The sequence below is a fragment of the Scardinius erythrophthalmus genome (assembly GCF_964197995.2).
Source record: "Scardinius erythrophthalmus genome assembly, chromosome: 23".
In the NCBI taxonomy this organism is placed as follows: Eukaryota; Metazoa; Chordata; class Actinopteri; order Cypriniformes; family Leuciscidae; genus Scardinius; species Scardinius erythrophthalmus.
Genome location: NC_138243.1, coordinates 7,046,862 through 7,061,806, shown reverse-complemented (window position 1 = coordinate 7,061,806; position 14,945 = coordinate 7,046,862). Strand labels below are relative to the sequence as shown.

The 14,945-nt window shown below is 44.4% G+C and overlaps 1 protein-coding gene across 1 annotated transcript in view; it reads left to right on the top strand.

The window, feature by feature from the left end:
• Positions 1 to 14,945, top strand: part of LOC308684147 (galactose-1-phosphate uridylyltransferase-like) — a 132,919-nt gene that overhangs the window by 40,369 nt on the left and 77,605 nt on the right. The window contains exon 7 of the mRNA XM_081355252.1: positions 6,517 to 6,639. Coding sequence (XP_081211378.1) covers positions 6,517 to 6,639 — 123 coding nt within the window. The remainder of the gene's footprint in view (positions 1 to 6,516; positions 6,640 to 14,945) is intronic.

Sequence of the window (14,945 nt, the reverse complement as noted above, 5' to 3'; positions counted from 1 at the left end):
AAAAACTAAAACAATTCCATTTCCAAATGTCTGAGTATTTTAATAATAAATACATTAAAGAGAGTTCTTGCTAAATGTTTTTACACAGACTTTTGGTGGACTTTTAACAGTCTTTTTAGATACTTTTTAACCCTTAAATGCATGAATGTGTCTCCAATCATTATTACATTTTCGAGTCTTCAGTGACCCGAATCTATATCCAACACGGATGGATCTATATTTATACCGTAACAGTATAAAACTCTCCTGACATTTAAACAGCAATGACAAAAAGAATAAAATAAAGCATATTTTGTTACCTTTCAGTTTGAGCATCATCGCTGTCCTCATCAGAGCTCATTTCCCTGTATTCAGTATCTGGCCCATATTCACAATCTTAACCATAATCTGAAAGCTATAATTTTCAACTGACAGCTTCTTCACCATATCCACCATTAACTGACAGTGACACTATAACATTGGACTGCGTTCAGTACTTGCTCTGCAGTAAATCACTGAATCACTTCAAGTTTTGCTGATGACACTTCCTATTCTTTTGTTTTCTGCCTGCGAAGACTCATATTCATAAGGCTCGTTTGGAATTGTTTACTTTGTTGTATAGTTATGATACACTAAAAAGATCTGTATCATAGAATATGTCTACACACTATAAATGTTTTGCGCTTTAGATTCAGTAGCGGCGGCGCTGATTTACATAAGCATATTTTTACGAACAATTTACACAGACATTTGCTCTGCTTATGTTTCATAAATGAGGCTTGATGTTACACAGTTTTGCACTAAGCAAATCTTAATTGCCTAATTATTGGTGAACAGCAGGTGTGCTTCTGCTCCACAGTTTCCCACAATATCAGGGAAACACGACTTGGAAAAACATCTTTGAAAGCCGTCCAACAGTGATTCATATTCTGTAAACACTGAATCCTCCTTAAGCCTCCTCTATTCATCTGCTTTTAATGCAGACACTGGCCACTTCTGAGCGCCCCTGCAGAAATCACCCTAAATATGATGAGGTGATCGGAGATGTGACCCACGAGTAATGATTCATTTTCTTTTCAAAATCCATCATTTTCAGAAATCCAAGCAAGCTCAGACATTCTGGCCCACTGTCTCGAAAAGCAGAATAAACACGGACAAACAAAGTGCTGCTCGGTTCCAGATGTTTGTTGGAAACGGGTCTCGTTGCCGAGGCCTTTAAAAAGAACAACCTTGATTTTTTTTCCTCAACTGTTCTTTAATTTTTACTGTGTTATAAAAGTGAACTGCAGGGGGAAAACACATCATCTACATCCCTAAATAAAGCAGCGATGTTGGGTGTAGGTGATCCAACTCATTTTCATTGTTTCTTATGATGGTTTCAACACTCTTGGCCCCAAGTGTTTGTTTTAACTCTATAGCATGTTTTGAGACTTTATAGTATAACTGATTTCTCTGGTCATTATTTGATGTTACTGATTTTTAAAATCCAGATGAAAGTAGTTTCTTAGTGCACATATCTGCTCTTAGTGACTCATGGATACATGTTATTCTAAATAATAAAATGATATTATTAAATATAATTATATATTATTCATTTTAATGATTTTTTTCTACTAATTTACTATTCACCCTCAATTCTCTTGCCCACTTTTTGTGATACATGTTTTATCTTATTGATTATTTCACTCTGAGATATGAGACATTTCTAAAATATTTACTGACAGCATTTTATGACCTTAACATGACCTTAAAGAGAAATCACAAGGATTTGTTTGTTGCTGGGCTGCATGATTTATCAAAATAAAAACAAAATTGCAAAGTTCTCATCAGCTAAAGAAGCTTTAAGGGCTTCCTGACATCTGTCAAAAGAAAAGTTTGATGGTTCAACGTTTAAAAAAATGAAGAAACAAAGACAACTATAAATATTATTAAATATTCTTATTTTCTTTTTTTCTTATTTGTTATTAATAATAATCATAATATAAACATTTAATTTTAATTTTATAATGTAAAATAATAAAATAATTATTACTATATTTTTTATTATAATTATTTCTACATTTTCTTAAATACTCAATTTACATTGAAATATTACAAGTGTAATGTTTCTTATTTTGTTTTTATGTAGTAATTTATATTTTCTTATTTAATAACAACAGTTTAAAAAAAATTATTTTATACATTATTTTATATTTGTAATGTAAAACATTATTATTGTTGTTGTTGTTGTTGTTGTTGTTATTTCTTAAAAACTCGATTCACAGTGAAATATTACAATAGTATTTTTTTTTCTTAATTAATAATATAATAATAATGAATAATGAAATGTAAAGTATTATTATTATTATTATTAGTATTAGTATTAGTATTATTATTATAGGCATACTAATATACATTCACAGACTTTTGGCCAAATTGTGCAGCCCTAAAAAAGAAGCTCAACAAACATGGATTTTTTTTTTTTTTTTTTTTTGTAAATCTCAATCACAATTTGTATCCTCAAAATCACACATTTCACAAATCGTGCAGCCTTACTTGTTGGGCTTGAATTTCTTATTTGTAAAATAAAAAGTCGTTCATCAAAGAAAAGTTGTCAGTAGTTGTACTCCAGTTTTAATAGTGTTACAGAAGAACAGGGATGAGTTGCATTCAGCCATTCGTGTCTTTTGATGCGAGTCTTCAGTCAAAACCGTGTTTAAGCCGAGAGGTCAGAGCAGTCTCGTGTGTGCATTAAGAGCTGTGGAGCTTGACTTGAAGACCCCAATCAATGATTCGCCAGAAAACTGAGGTCAAACAATCTCTCAGAGGTGCATATTAGACAGGCAGGAAGAGCGTGCTTTAAAAACGACTGTGGAAATACTTCTATATTTGCAATCAGTAACCCAGGAGAACTCGGTTCCCGGTTCTCACAGAGAGCCTAATTTATCATTTAGCAAGAGAGCTCCTTTTCACAGTTGCGTTTTTAAATTATTTTTGGCAGCAGGCAAACAGAAATTTGTCTCTTGATTATAACAACTGCTCCCTCGTGGATTATGATGGATTATGGATACGTACACAAGAATTAGAATTAGCTTCTCTTTGATTGACTGTGAGCTTTAAGCTTGTCACATTAGTCAGCGATGACCGCGCACATCTCAAAATGTTCAAATTCATTCTGGCATTTGTAGGCCACAGATCATAACAGACTCATTTCCATGTAGCTCCATGAGTCACTGTGAACAACAAAAAAAAAAAAGTTCTTTCTGAATGTTTCATCCTGTTTTGTTTACAATGCTGAGAAATCCTTGACAACAGTTGGTGAGTTTGCAGTGATGAAACGCTCATAGTGTTTTTGAACGTTAATAGACGCATCTATTGGAAAACTTTACCCATGGCTGTTGAAAATAGACTTTTTATTAGATCTCTAAATGTGAAGTGAATGCTGTTGGAAGCATTTCTAAAAGTTTAAGTATAACCACAGCAATCAGAGGTAATGAAGTTCTTATTGGGTCTAAGTTTGGTCTCAGATGAGAGAGCGCGTAACGCTGGGGTTGGCAGGTGTACTCGCAGCTGAAGGAAATGATGTTTCTAGTGGAGGTTTGGATTAAACATGCAGAGGCAGTACGAGACCGTGACCTTGACATTTCACAAGCTCAAGTGTCTTTTCTCTTTCTGTCTCTTTTAGAAGATAATTGCCATATTGCTGCAACGACTGAGCGAATTAAATCTGGGATGGAGACTGCCAAAGAACTTGCAAAACCTTGATGCTGTTATACAGTATTTTTCATTACAATAAGGTTAAATTGGTAAGATTAAGAAAATAAGACTAAGAAATGACAACAAACAATACTTTAACAGCATTTATTAATGGTAATGTTAAATACAAATACATTTTTTAAATTAAATATATATAAATTACTTGAGAATATAATTAATGTAGTTATTGTACTATGTTCGAACATGAATTCATGATCAAACAATGAAATTGATGAGGATTAATAAATGTTATACCATGGTCTGGGTGAATACTCGATTCTGATTGGCTGCAGGGTGTCCAATCGCAGGGTTTCGATTGTAAAACTAATTAAAATATAAACTAATGTTTTAAAATGTGTTATTTGGCAAGTGACCATGGTATAAGCGGATTAATGCCCGACGAGGTGTCCATTTTCAGGTATTAATGGACTTCGGCGGAGGCAACCGTCCTCCGTTGCGCGTCGGACGGTTCACGCCTCGTCGTCATCCATTAATACCTGACAATGGACACCTCGTCGGGCATTAACCCTTACTTATAAAACATTTTGTTCATTGTTTGTTTCTGATACCTAATGCATGTTAATGAATTGAACTTTACTGTAAAGTGTAATTACACACTATACTGTTCAGAGTTTGTAATAATTAAGATTTTTTTTTTTCATAATTTTAACGCGCCAGAAACTAAATTATTTTAAAAAGTAAAGTTTCTGAAAGCACTGAAGGAGATCCCATAATAATTTCAAATCGTTTTACAGTAGTAACAATAAATTATGTTTTTATATGATAAGATTGATATTGTATTATTAAATATGATGGTTTCATTATAAATATGGTGATTATGTCAGGGTTCTGATGTGTTATCTGTATTTGTCTTCCATATTGTTCAGATCTCGGCCCATCTCGTCTTATGGTTTGGTTGTTCCGTTCCCGTGTGTGTCTCTAATCAAAGAGTTATCTGAGTATTTTGTCATTTTTGCTCTCTATTATTAAACAGCAGACTGCTGCACTTAAATCCTTTTATTTTGGTATCTTTGCCTCATCTATACGTGACAGAATATCTCTGTTTACACAACACTGTTTTAAACTAAAAACGTAAAACTTTTTATGCGTTTTGGCCGTTCGTTTACACGACAACAGCGTTTTGCCTGAATACGTAAAGTTTTGGGTTTCAAAGTGCACGTTTTTGAAAACGGTCTCCGTGCAAACGTCAAAAACGTCAAAATCTCTGAAGACGGTGACGTCGTGCACATGTGTATTACGTGTTTAGTCTATAGTGTTTCATCGCCATCTACTGGCCTGGCAGCAGAATACAGCGTTTTTAGTCGTTTTTGCAGATCCGTCTGAATGATGATTGTTTGTACGTGGAAAAACTCAAAGAACGGCTTGACTTGTCCCGACAGCAGGCGTGCCTTTTACCCCAAATACCATACTTTTACATATTCTTCCGTTATTGAAAAACTGCTGCTTTAATTACCTTGAACAAAACCAAAAAAATCATTAAGAAGGCCTTTGTCTCAAAATAAATTCAATCATTTTAGCGATTCTCATTTGCTACTTAAATCTACAACATTTGAAAAAACATAAAATATTAGTCAAATTAGCGCAGAATCAACATTGCGCTGCTTTCCGCGGTCGCGTCAGGGATCAGCCAAATTTCCACGTGCATCATGGAAAACGGATGTTTCGAAAAGTGCTGCGGCACGTTTTTGTGCCATCTAGTGGTTTAGAGGAAAATAAAAGCAAAGGCACCTTTTACCCCGGAGCGCCTTTAGCCCTGCTGTACCCTACTTTCCTTGAGTTTTTCTGACTTATTTGAACTAGACCTGAGAAGTGTTACCAGTTCAATACATCAATATGCTCTCAATTACCTTCTTATCCTCCCCAAACGGCAGGGGGTTTCAGCAGGTTATTAGAGAACCTTCACAAACTTCTGTTGAGGCTTTGCTGTTTTAGAATGCACAGATACACACATCCACACATATTTGGATGTCATACATCTCTACAAGGCTAAAAACGGGAGAAATGTTATCACCAAGTACCAACTCCATTAGTTGCAAAGAATGATCTGTTCCTGTGCTTCACTGGCATGTTAAATACAGGCTTTGCGGTTCTAGTTACTTTTATAGCTGGAAGGGAGATTTTTTTGTGATTACGGAGGACTGATTTTGATGTAATTGCAAACAATTCAGTGCTAAATTCATGGAAAAGACCCTTGAGAGAGTCGTCCGAGGCATGCGTGGCACTGGATTAAATTGCTGAAATTGAGTTCCCAAAAACTCTAAATCACTATGCAGTAATTCACATTTGTCTCAGCAGTGAAAAATGGCAGAGTTTTCTTTCCTCATGAAGTTTCGTGAATGAAGAGCTCTTTTGGGAGCTCTGGTGGTGAGGAAAACGTATTGGGAAAAACAGAATCTCTCTTACCACCCTGTTTTGTTGAAGATGTATTGGATATGTGTCAGAACTCTCTCTGGGCAGCACTAACAGTCTTTGGCGCCTGGAAAGATGAATGTTTTAAAGTGTCTTTTCCAATTGCCATCCCTAAATCATCTCTACAAGGCTAAAGATAAGAGAAATTGTATCGCCAAGTACCAACTCCACTAGTTGCGAAGTATAATTGGATCGGTTTCCATGCACTCTGTGCTTCGCTGGCCACATGCTTCGCTATTAATTAGCAAAATACAACGTTAAATACAGGCCTTATTTTGATGGCAGGAAGGGAGCATTATTTTATTAGAGTCTGATTAGCGAGACTTCCCACGCAGGTTCACGTCTTCATGCTATTCCTGTTTCTATCTACAGGTTTGGGCCAGTAATTTTCTCCCCAATGAGCCGGCGCTGGCGGAGCGCTGTCAGAGAGACTTCATGCAGAAGCACGGAGAGCCGATGCTGGTGCAGTACGCTCGAATGGAGGCGCAAGCACAGGTAATACACCCACATAAGACACAGTTCATAGCGTTCGGCAGTCTCTCAGCATAATAAAAAAAAACTCCCTATAGATAAAGGCTCGCACAACCACTATGTGAGAGTGCTTTTGACTGAGGAAAAAAACAACAAAAAAACCCAGCATAAACCTGTCTAAGGTGGTGTGCTGTTCTTGGTTGACCACCAAGCTGGTCAGAATGGTGGAGTTTGGTGGTTTTAAAGGGGTTTCGGGGACTTTTCAGCTGGTAGACTTTGAGAATTGCACATGCGTGCCCATATTGATCAGTTTGAGTCACATTATTAGATTGTGATACTCCATCTGAACTGTAGAGGTCAATTTGAAGATGTGTCAACACTCTGAAAAGAAATTCAGGGGACATGTTACCACAACTTAAGGCGAGACACTACATGAATAGGGTAAAATTTTAAAATAATAGATATCACCATGAAACTTCCTCAGTTGATTACTTAGACAAGTATATAAAAAAATGTATTACAAGTTTTAGAAATGTGTATGTTTAATTATGCAAATTAGGCATTATCTCATTAAATATGCATGATTTTACATATATTTTCGGTAGATAGATCTGAACATATGATAAAGCCAGGTGCAAAATTCTTTTTTCATTTTGTTTACACACAAGAAAAAAAAAAACTTAGACGGATTTCAGGATATATGCTTTCATTACCTAGAAAATCAAAATATATTGTCCATAGCCTTAAAAAATCGATTTTAGCCATATTTTTTTTTTTATTAAAATGTCACATAAATCAGGCCAGGAATGATTTATTAACAAATCCCTTTTAAAATATCTTCAGAATACTGCTAAGTGTATAACTGGAAAGTTTGGTGTACACAGGTGCTACATAGGCTGAGATGTTTATACTGAGGGAATGACAAAAAACTCATTTTGAGAAAACGTTTCGGTTACTCACGTAACCTCTGTTCTCTCTAGAAGAGGGAACGAGTATTGCGTAGTTTGCTTACGCTACGGGAAAGCCTTTCTTTCTCGAGATACTGAAGCCAAAAATTATCCTTAATTTTTATAATCTTGTCAACGCAGTGCGGCAGCCTGCAGACCTAGGGCAAGCTTACTAGCGTGCCCATTGGCTGCCCTGCGGCAACTGCAGCAGCCTACCGCTGAGCCCTTGGCGTGACGTCACGACCAATGAGCGCGCTTGGCGCGCTTAATGCGTCACAGCCCGCGAAAAGGGGTGTGGCTTAGCGTATATAAACAGGGCTCGGAGGCTGCTTCTCTGGTTTCTGTCGCATGAAGCGAAATGAGCTCGTGGCGCGAGCACGGCGGGCTACGCAATACTCGTTCCCTCTTCTAGAGAGAACAGAGGTTACGTGAGTAACCGAAACGTTCTCTTACGAGAGGTTCTCTCGTATTGCGTAGTTTGCTTACGCTACGGGAACGCCCTTGTCAACGCCGTGCGCGCCCAGCATCCACTGAATGAGTCCCAGGGAGAGCCCGGGGAACGTGATAGCGGAGAGCCGGGCAGCCCGAAGAGGGCTAGCGCCGTACATAAGCACACACTAGGGGGTTAGGAGCGGCACGGCCGGTCCGAACTGACAATTCCCTGCATAGTGCAGCTCAACCAGTAGAGCTAAATCACACAACGTAGCCCGCGCACAGATAGTGGGCTGGCATACGCGAGACTTAGACTGATAACACTTTCGCCTGCAAGGCGGGAACATCCAGGTTGTAAAACCTAACAAATGTGGAGGGGGAGGCCCAGCCTGCCGCTGCACAAATGTCATGAATGGGAATCCCGCTGGACCACGCCCACGACGAGGCCATGCCTCTGGTGGAGTGAGCTTGAATGCCCAATGGGCACTGCAGGTCTTTAGACGCATAAGCAGCAGCAATAGCGTCCACTATCCATCTGGACAGGCTGTGTTTCGAGGCGGCGAGACCCTTGGTGCGCCCGCCAAACGAAACAAAGAGCTGATCCACCACTCGTTTGACTGAAGACAGTGCTATCAGAAAAACGGTTTTGAGCGTGAGGTATTTCATATCCACAGTTTCCAAGGGTTCGAAGGGATGCGCTTTCAGGGCCTCCAAGACCAGTGAAAGATCCCACATAGGAACCGAGGGGGGTCGCGGGGGGTTCATCCTCCTGGCTCCTCTAAGGAAGCGGATGACGAACTCGTTCCTTCCTAATGCGCGGCCCAGCTCTGAACAGAGAGCGCTGAATGGCCGTGACATAGACTTTGAGCGTGGAGGGGGACCTGCCCGCGTCCAGTAACTCTTGAAGGAAACACAGTACTCGCGATACCCCACATGTCTGTGGATCGAGCCCCTTAGCAGTGCACCATCTGTTAAACACTGACCATTTCGACATGTAGAGCCGCCTCGTAGAGGGGGCTCTAGATTGTATGATCGTGTTCATGACCCCGTCTGGCAGATCAGCGTGTAATCGTTGAGGCTCCACGCATGCAGAGACAGCGCTCTGGATGGGGATGCCATATCGAGCCGCGGGCTTGAGAGAAAAGGTCTCTCTTCACCGGTATCGGCCAGGGGGCTGAGTCTGCCAGCTGTATTAGATCCGGGAACCAAGCTTGGTTCTCCCAGTATGGGGCTAAGAGGAGCACTGTGTGGCGCGCTTCCCTGATTCTCTTGATGACCTGAGGCAGCAGAGAGACCGGGGGAAAAGCATACAGCGGGCCGCTGGGCCGGGTCTGGGCCAGCGCGTCCTCGTTCTTCGAGAAGAACTCTGGGCAATGAGCGTTGTCTTTTGACGCAAAAAGGTCGACTTTCGCTTTGCCGAAACGGCGCCACAGTGACTGGACTGTTTGGGGGTGTTGAGACCACTCGCCAGGGGGAACGCTGTCCCTGGACAGTCTGTCGGGGCCCTCGTTCAGGTGGCCAGGCACATGCGCGGCTCTCAGCGAGCGCAGAGAGTGCTGAGCCCACACGAGGAGGCGTTCCGCCAGAGTGCAGAGCGTCTGATCTGACACCGCCCTGGCGATTCACATAGGCCACTACCGATGTATTGTCCGTGCGGACTAGAACATGGTGACCGTGGAGGAATGGGAGGAAGTGTTTGAGAGCTTTCTCGACCGCGAGCATCTCTAGACAGTTTATGTGTAGGAGATTCTCCTGGTCTGACCAGCGGCCATAGACCGGTCTGCCTTCGAAGAGCGCTCCCCAATCTAGGTTGGAAGCGTCTGTCGAGACAACTTTCCGGTGTGAAATCACTCCCATAGTCACTCCTGTGTGATACCATTCGGCTGCCAGCCAGGGCTGCAGGGCTGAAAAGCAGCTCTGATTCACTCTGACTCGCAAGCCGCCGGCCGCCCAGGCTCGGTGGGGCACGCGCGCTTTCAGCCAGCGTTTAAGCGGGCGCATGCGCAGTAAGCCCAGCTGGAGCGCTGCTGCAGCTGAGGCAATATGCCCCAGGATACGCTGGAATGTCCTCAGCGGAACCCGGCTGCCTATTTGGAGGGATGCGGCGAGGAGGCGGATGCGGCGCGCGCGCTGCTCCGACAGTCTGGCCGTCATAGCCACCGAGTCCAGTTCTATTCCAAGAAAGGAAATTGACTGACAGGGCGATAGCGAGCTCTTGGTCCAGTTGACCGAGAGACCCAGCTCCTCCAGATGGCTGAAAAGCGCTGTTCTGTGAGACACAAGTTCCGTCTCTGACTGCGCTAGAATAAGCCAATCGTCCAGATAATTCAGTATTCGCATTCCCTGTTTCCTCAGGGGAGCGAGGGCCGTGTCCATGCATTTCGTAAATGTACGGGGTGCCAAAGACAGGCCGAACGGCAGGACTGTGTACTGATATACTCGACCCTCGAAGGCGAATCTCAAGAATGGCCTGTGACGGGGAGTTATCTGGATCTGAAAGTATGCGTCTTTTAGATCGAGAGAGATAACCAGTCTCCTGGGCGAATCTGCGCGAGGATTTTTCTGGTTGTGATCATTTTGAACGGCCGTCTCATGAGGGCTTTGTTCAGATGTCTCAGATCTAAAATAGGTCTGAACGCTCCGTCCTTCTTGGGCACGAGGAAGTAGCGGCTGTAAAAGCCCGACTCGCTCAAAGAAGGATGAACCTGTTCTATAGGCCCTTTGCGCAGCAGCTTCGCTATTTCTGCTTGAAGCAAGTGCGCAGCTTCTGAACTCACTCTCGTCTCCGTCTGTGCTGTATAGCGCGGAGGGCGACGAGCGAATTGAAGCGAATAGCCGTGTTTTATAGTTTTCAGCACCCATTCTGACGCGCCCTGAATCGCTTCCCATGCTTCCGCATGCATAGCTAGGGGTCGAATGGTCTCTGGGCTCAGATCACCGCGCTGCGCGGGATGGGGAGCCTGTATCAGAGAGAAAGGCGCGGCGCGCGCGCCGCTGGTGCTCGAACACGGGGGCTGGTAAACAGTGTTGGCCGACTGTACAGCGTTCAGTAGCTCGGTCCCATCGGATGGAGCGTGATTTGCTGTCAAACATCCCAGGCGCGAGAGAGGCGTGGGGATTATCATGTCTACAAGTGAGTGCGCGTGCTCGTGAGCGGGCGCAGGGTTTACACTTATGACACGGCCAGTGTTTGGGAGCTTTAGAGGGTCCGTGACCCAAGGTAACTGGCTGGCAGAGCGAGCAGCGGGTAGGTGTGAGCACAAGGTTGTGGGCACATTTCCTACATTTAATACTCGAGCGGCTTGTGTCCGCTTTATGAGAGAGCGCTCTGTAAGCGTTACCATGGGGACCCTGTTTGTGTGAAGCAGTGAGCACATGGGAGTGGGCACATTTTCTACACCTATAACACCCTCGGCTTGAGCCGCTGTTGCCCGGGGTAACCGAGTGGCAGAGCGAGTTACAGGTAGATGTGAGCACAGAGTTGTGGGCACATTTACTACACTTATTACTCGAGCGGCGTGTGACCGCTTTATGAGAGAGCGCTCTGAACGCGTTACCATGGGGACCGTGTTTGTGTGTAGCAGTGAGCACGTGGGAGTGGGCACATTTTCTACACTTGTAACACCATCGGCGTTATAGAGCAAATGCTTTGATGGCTCATATGTTTAGACGCTCATAAATACTCAAGCACCATCCTGTGAGATGCGGGTTCGCTTTCTGTATGTAAGAAAGCTGGCCGCGAGCTCGGAGAAGACAGCAGAAAAAATATTTTCTGCCGCCAGAGCCGGATTTGAACACGGTTCTCCAGTGCAGAAGCGTAAAATTCTGCCACTGAGCCACAGGGGCACACATGAGCTTCCAGTTGGTGCGAGCATATGACCGAGCGTCGTGTTTCGGCGTTTGTTTGCAGGCGCGCGTGTATTAAAACAGGCCCGTTTACTGCAGCATTAGTATTTCCAGCCGCCTAACTTAGAGGGGACTGAGAAATATGTATCCCGTGAGATGCGGGTTTGCTTTCTGTATGTAAGAAAGCTGGCCGCGAGCTCGGAGAAGACAGCAGAAAAAAGTTTTTTCTGCTGCCAGAGCCGGATTCGAACACGGGTCTCTGGTGCGGAAGCCTAATGTTCTGCCACTGAGCCACAGGGGCACACATGAGCTTCCGGTCAGTGCGAGCATATGACCGAGCGTCGTGTTTCGTTTCGGCGTATGTTTGCAGGCGCGCGTGTATTAAAACAGGCCCGTTTACTGCAGTATTAGTATTTCCAGCCGCCTGAACTTAGAGGGGACTGAGAAATATGTATCCCGTGAGATGCGGGTTTGCTTTCTGTATGTAAGAAAGCTGGCCGCGAGCTCGAGAGAAGCAAGCAGAAAAAAGTTTTTCTGCTGCCAGAGCCGGATTCGAACACGGGTCTCTGGTGCGGAAGTCTAATGTTCTGCCACTGAGCCACAGGGGCACACATGAACTTCCAGTCAGTGCGAGCATATGACCGAGCGTTTGTTTGCAGGCGCGCGTGTATTACAACAGGCTCGTTTACTGCAATAATAGTATTTCCAGCCGCCTGAACTTAGAGGGGACTGAGAAATATGCGAGGATTGGAGGAAGTCCGGCCTAAGCGGGACGAAAACACTCTCTCTTCCTCCTTTCGCCGGTGCTCGTGACGTCCGCTCTGATATCCCTTGAGAACGGCGCAGTTGCGCGGCTCGAACAAAGGGAGAGAGAGCGGGAAGATGTCATTATGTGCTGTGACATCGTTTGTTTGCAGGCGTGCGTGTATAACAGGCTCGTTTACTGCAATATAGATATTTCTAGTCGCCTGAGCTAGGAGGGGACTGAGAAATGTGTGAGAAACGGAGGTGGCCGGAGAGTGACGCGCGCGACCGAGACGCGGGGTAGCTTTCTTATAACGTAAAGGAAGCCAGCCCGTGACCGTCTACTTCTGACATCCCTTGTGAGCGGCGCCTTGCGCGGCTCGAACAGAGGGGGAGAGGGCGTGCGTCATCCGGGGGGGGTAGCTTCCTTGTAACGTAAAGGAAGCTATAGCCCGTGACCGTCCGTTCTGACATCCCTTGTGAGCGGCGCCGTTGCGCGGCTTGACAGAGGGGAGTAACCTGCTGGTCTGCTTCATCCCCTGAGGCGACGGCAGTGCGGGCAGAGGCCGGCCGCTGCGCGTCGGTGAAGGGCGGGGGAGAAGGAGAGAGCGAGGCTCGCGGGAGGGGCTCCGGCGAGCGCTCAGCTATAACCACCGGCTCGGAGGGCCTTAGAGAGCGGCGTTTTTTTCTTACGCGGCCCGGAAGAGGCAGCCGGAGAAGGTGGAGGATCGTGAAACATGGCGAGTCGAGCCCGCAGGGTCGACATCGGCAAGTCCTCACACTGTTCGCAGCCGCCCGTGAAGGGCGCGGGCTGCGTGGTCGAAACCCAGGCAGAGAGCGCAGATTACGTGGCGGTCTCCGTCGCTGAGCGCGGCTCTGCACGAGCCACAGGATGAGCGAGGCATTTGCAACAACGCCTCGCGCTCTTTTAGATGCAAAGTGTGTCGCGGGGCGAACACACAAACACATACAACACAGAGCAGTAAAAGGATATATTCGCCGGATAGCGAAGCAGGCAGGGAAAGCTGAAGGCGGCGAAGGCGGCCGGCGTCCTCAGGCTGAGATCCTCGGCGTGCTGGTCGCTTGATTCGACGGCGGCTTCCTCAGAGAGCAGCGATGCGTAGAGCTTCGCTGAAAAGACAGAAATCAGAGAAGCAGCCTCCGAGCCCTGTTTATATACGCTAAGCCACACCCCTTTTCGCGGGCTGTGACGCATTAAGCGCGCCAAGCGCGCTCATTGGTCGTGACGTCACGCCAAGGGCTCAGCGGTAGGCTGCTGCAGTTGCCGCAGGGCAGCCAATGGGCACGCTAGTAAGCTTGCCCTAGGTCTGCAGGCTGCCGCACTGCGTTGACAAGATTATAAAAATTAAGGATAATTTTTGGCTTCAGTATCTCGAGAAAGAAAGGCTTTCCCGTAGCGTAAGCAAACTACGCAATACGAGAGAACCTCTCGTAAGAGAACGGCAGTTAAAGATTTAAATAGCTCTAAATGAGAAATCGTCGTTAGCTTTAAATCCCCCTTTGGACATTCACGATTGGTTACTGATAGAAAGGAAATGCCCATATTTGGGTTACATAGCGTTGTGCAGAGCTCAGAGCTTTACAGCGATACCGGTCATGACAGACTTCAGTAAACAAACGGGGGCTCACGGAGCTCGGCATGTGGCGTTTGAATGCAAACTTCCTGGTAAATTCGGGAGAAACTTACTGCCGCAAGTAAACAAAATGTAATAAAATAAACATCTTAATGTATATTTTCAGCGTTTTCTTTATAGCAGCTTGAAAGAACACATATTAAAGGAGTAAACTAGCCCAAATCTCAAAACTGACCACTGCATGAAAAATCGATGTTTTTGCCTGCCGTGTCTCGCCTTAAATAAGTGCATTGATGCAAGACTAAAAAATCTAATATATTCAGGCATGTGATGTTTTTCATATTTATATGGATTTACAGGTTTTCCAACCTGAAAAGTAGGCCTATGACCCTATTACGCCCCGACTCCAGGGGAATATAAAAACACTAAAGAGGCGTAATAAATAATTGTTGGGTTGTGGAAATGGAATCCCAGCACGCATCACTCCGGTCGATATTCAAAAACAAATACACAAATTTAAGCAAAAAAATAATACATTTATTTAGGAATAACAAGTGAAATAAAGAGCATCTCTTCAGGGTGTCCCAAAGTGGTTTTACTGGATGATGATTGAAATCACGAATTGCAGAGTTTATTCTTCCGCCGGAACTTGACTCGTGTACGGCCAATACCGAAAGACAGTGATTGTAGTTTATAAAGTTAGAAATATGGATGTTTTTCTTACAAAAAGCATCTCTTCTCTTCAGAAGGCCTTTATTACCCCCCT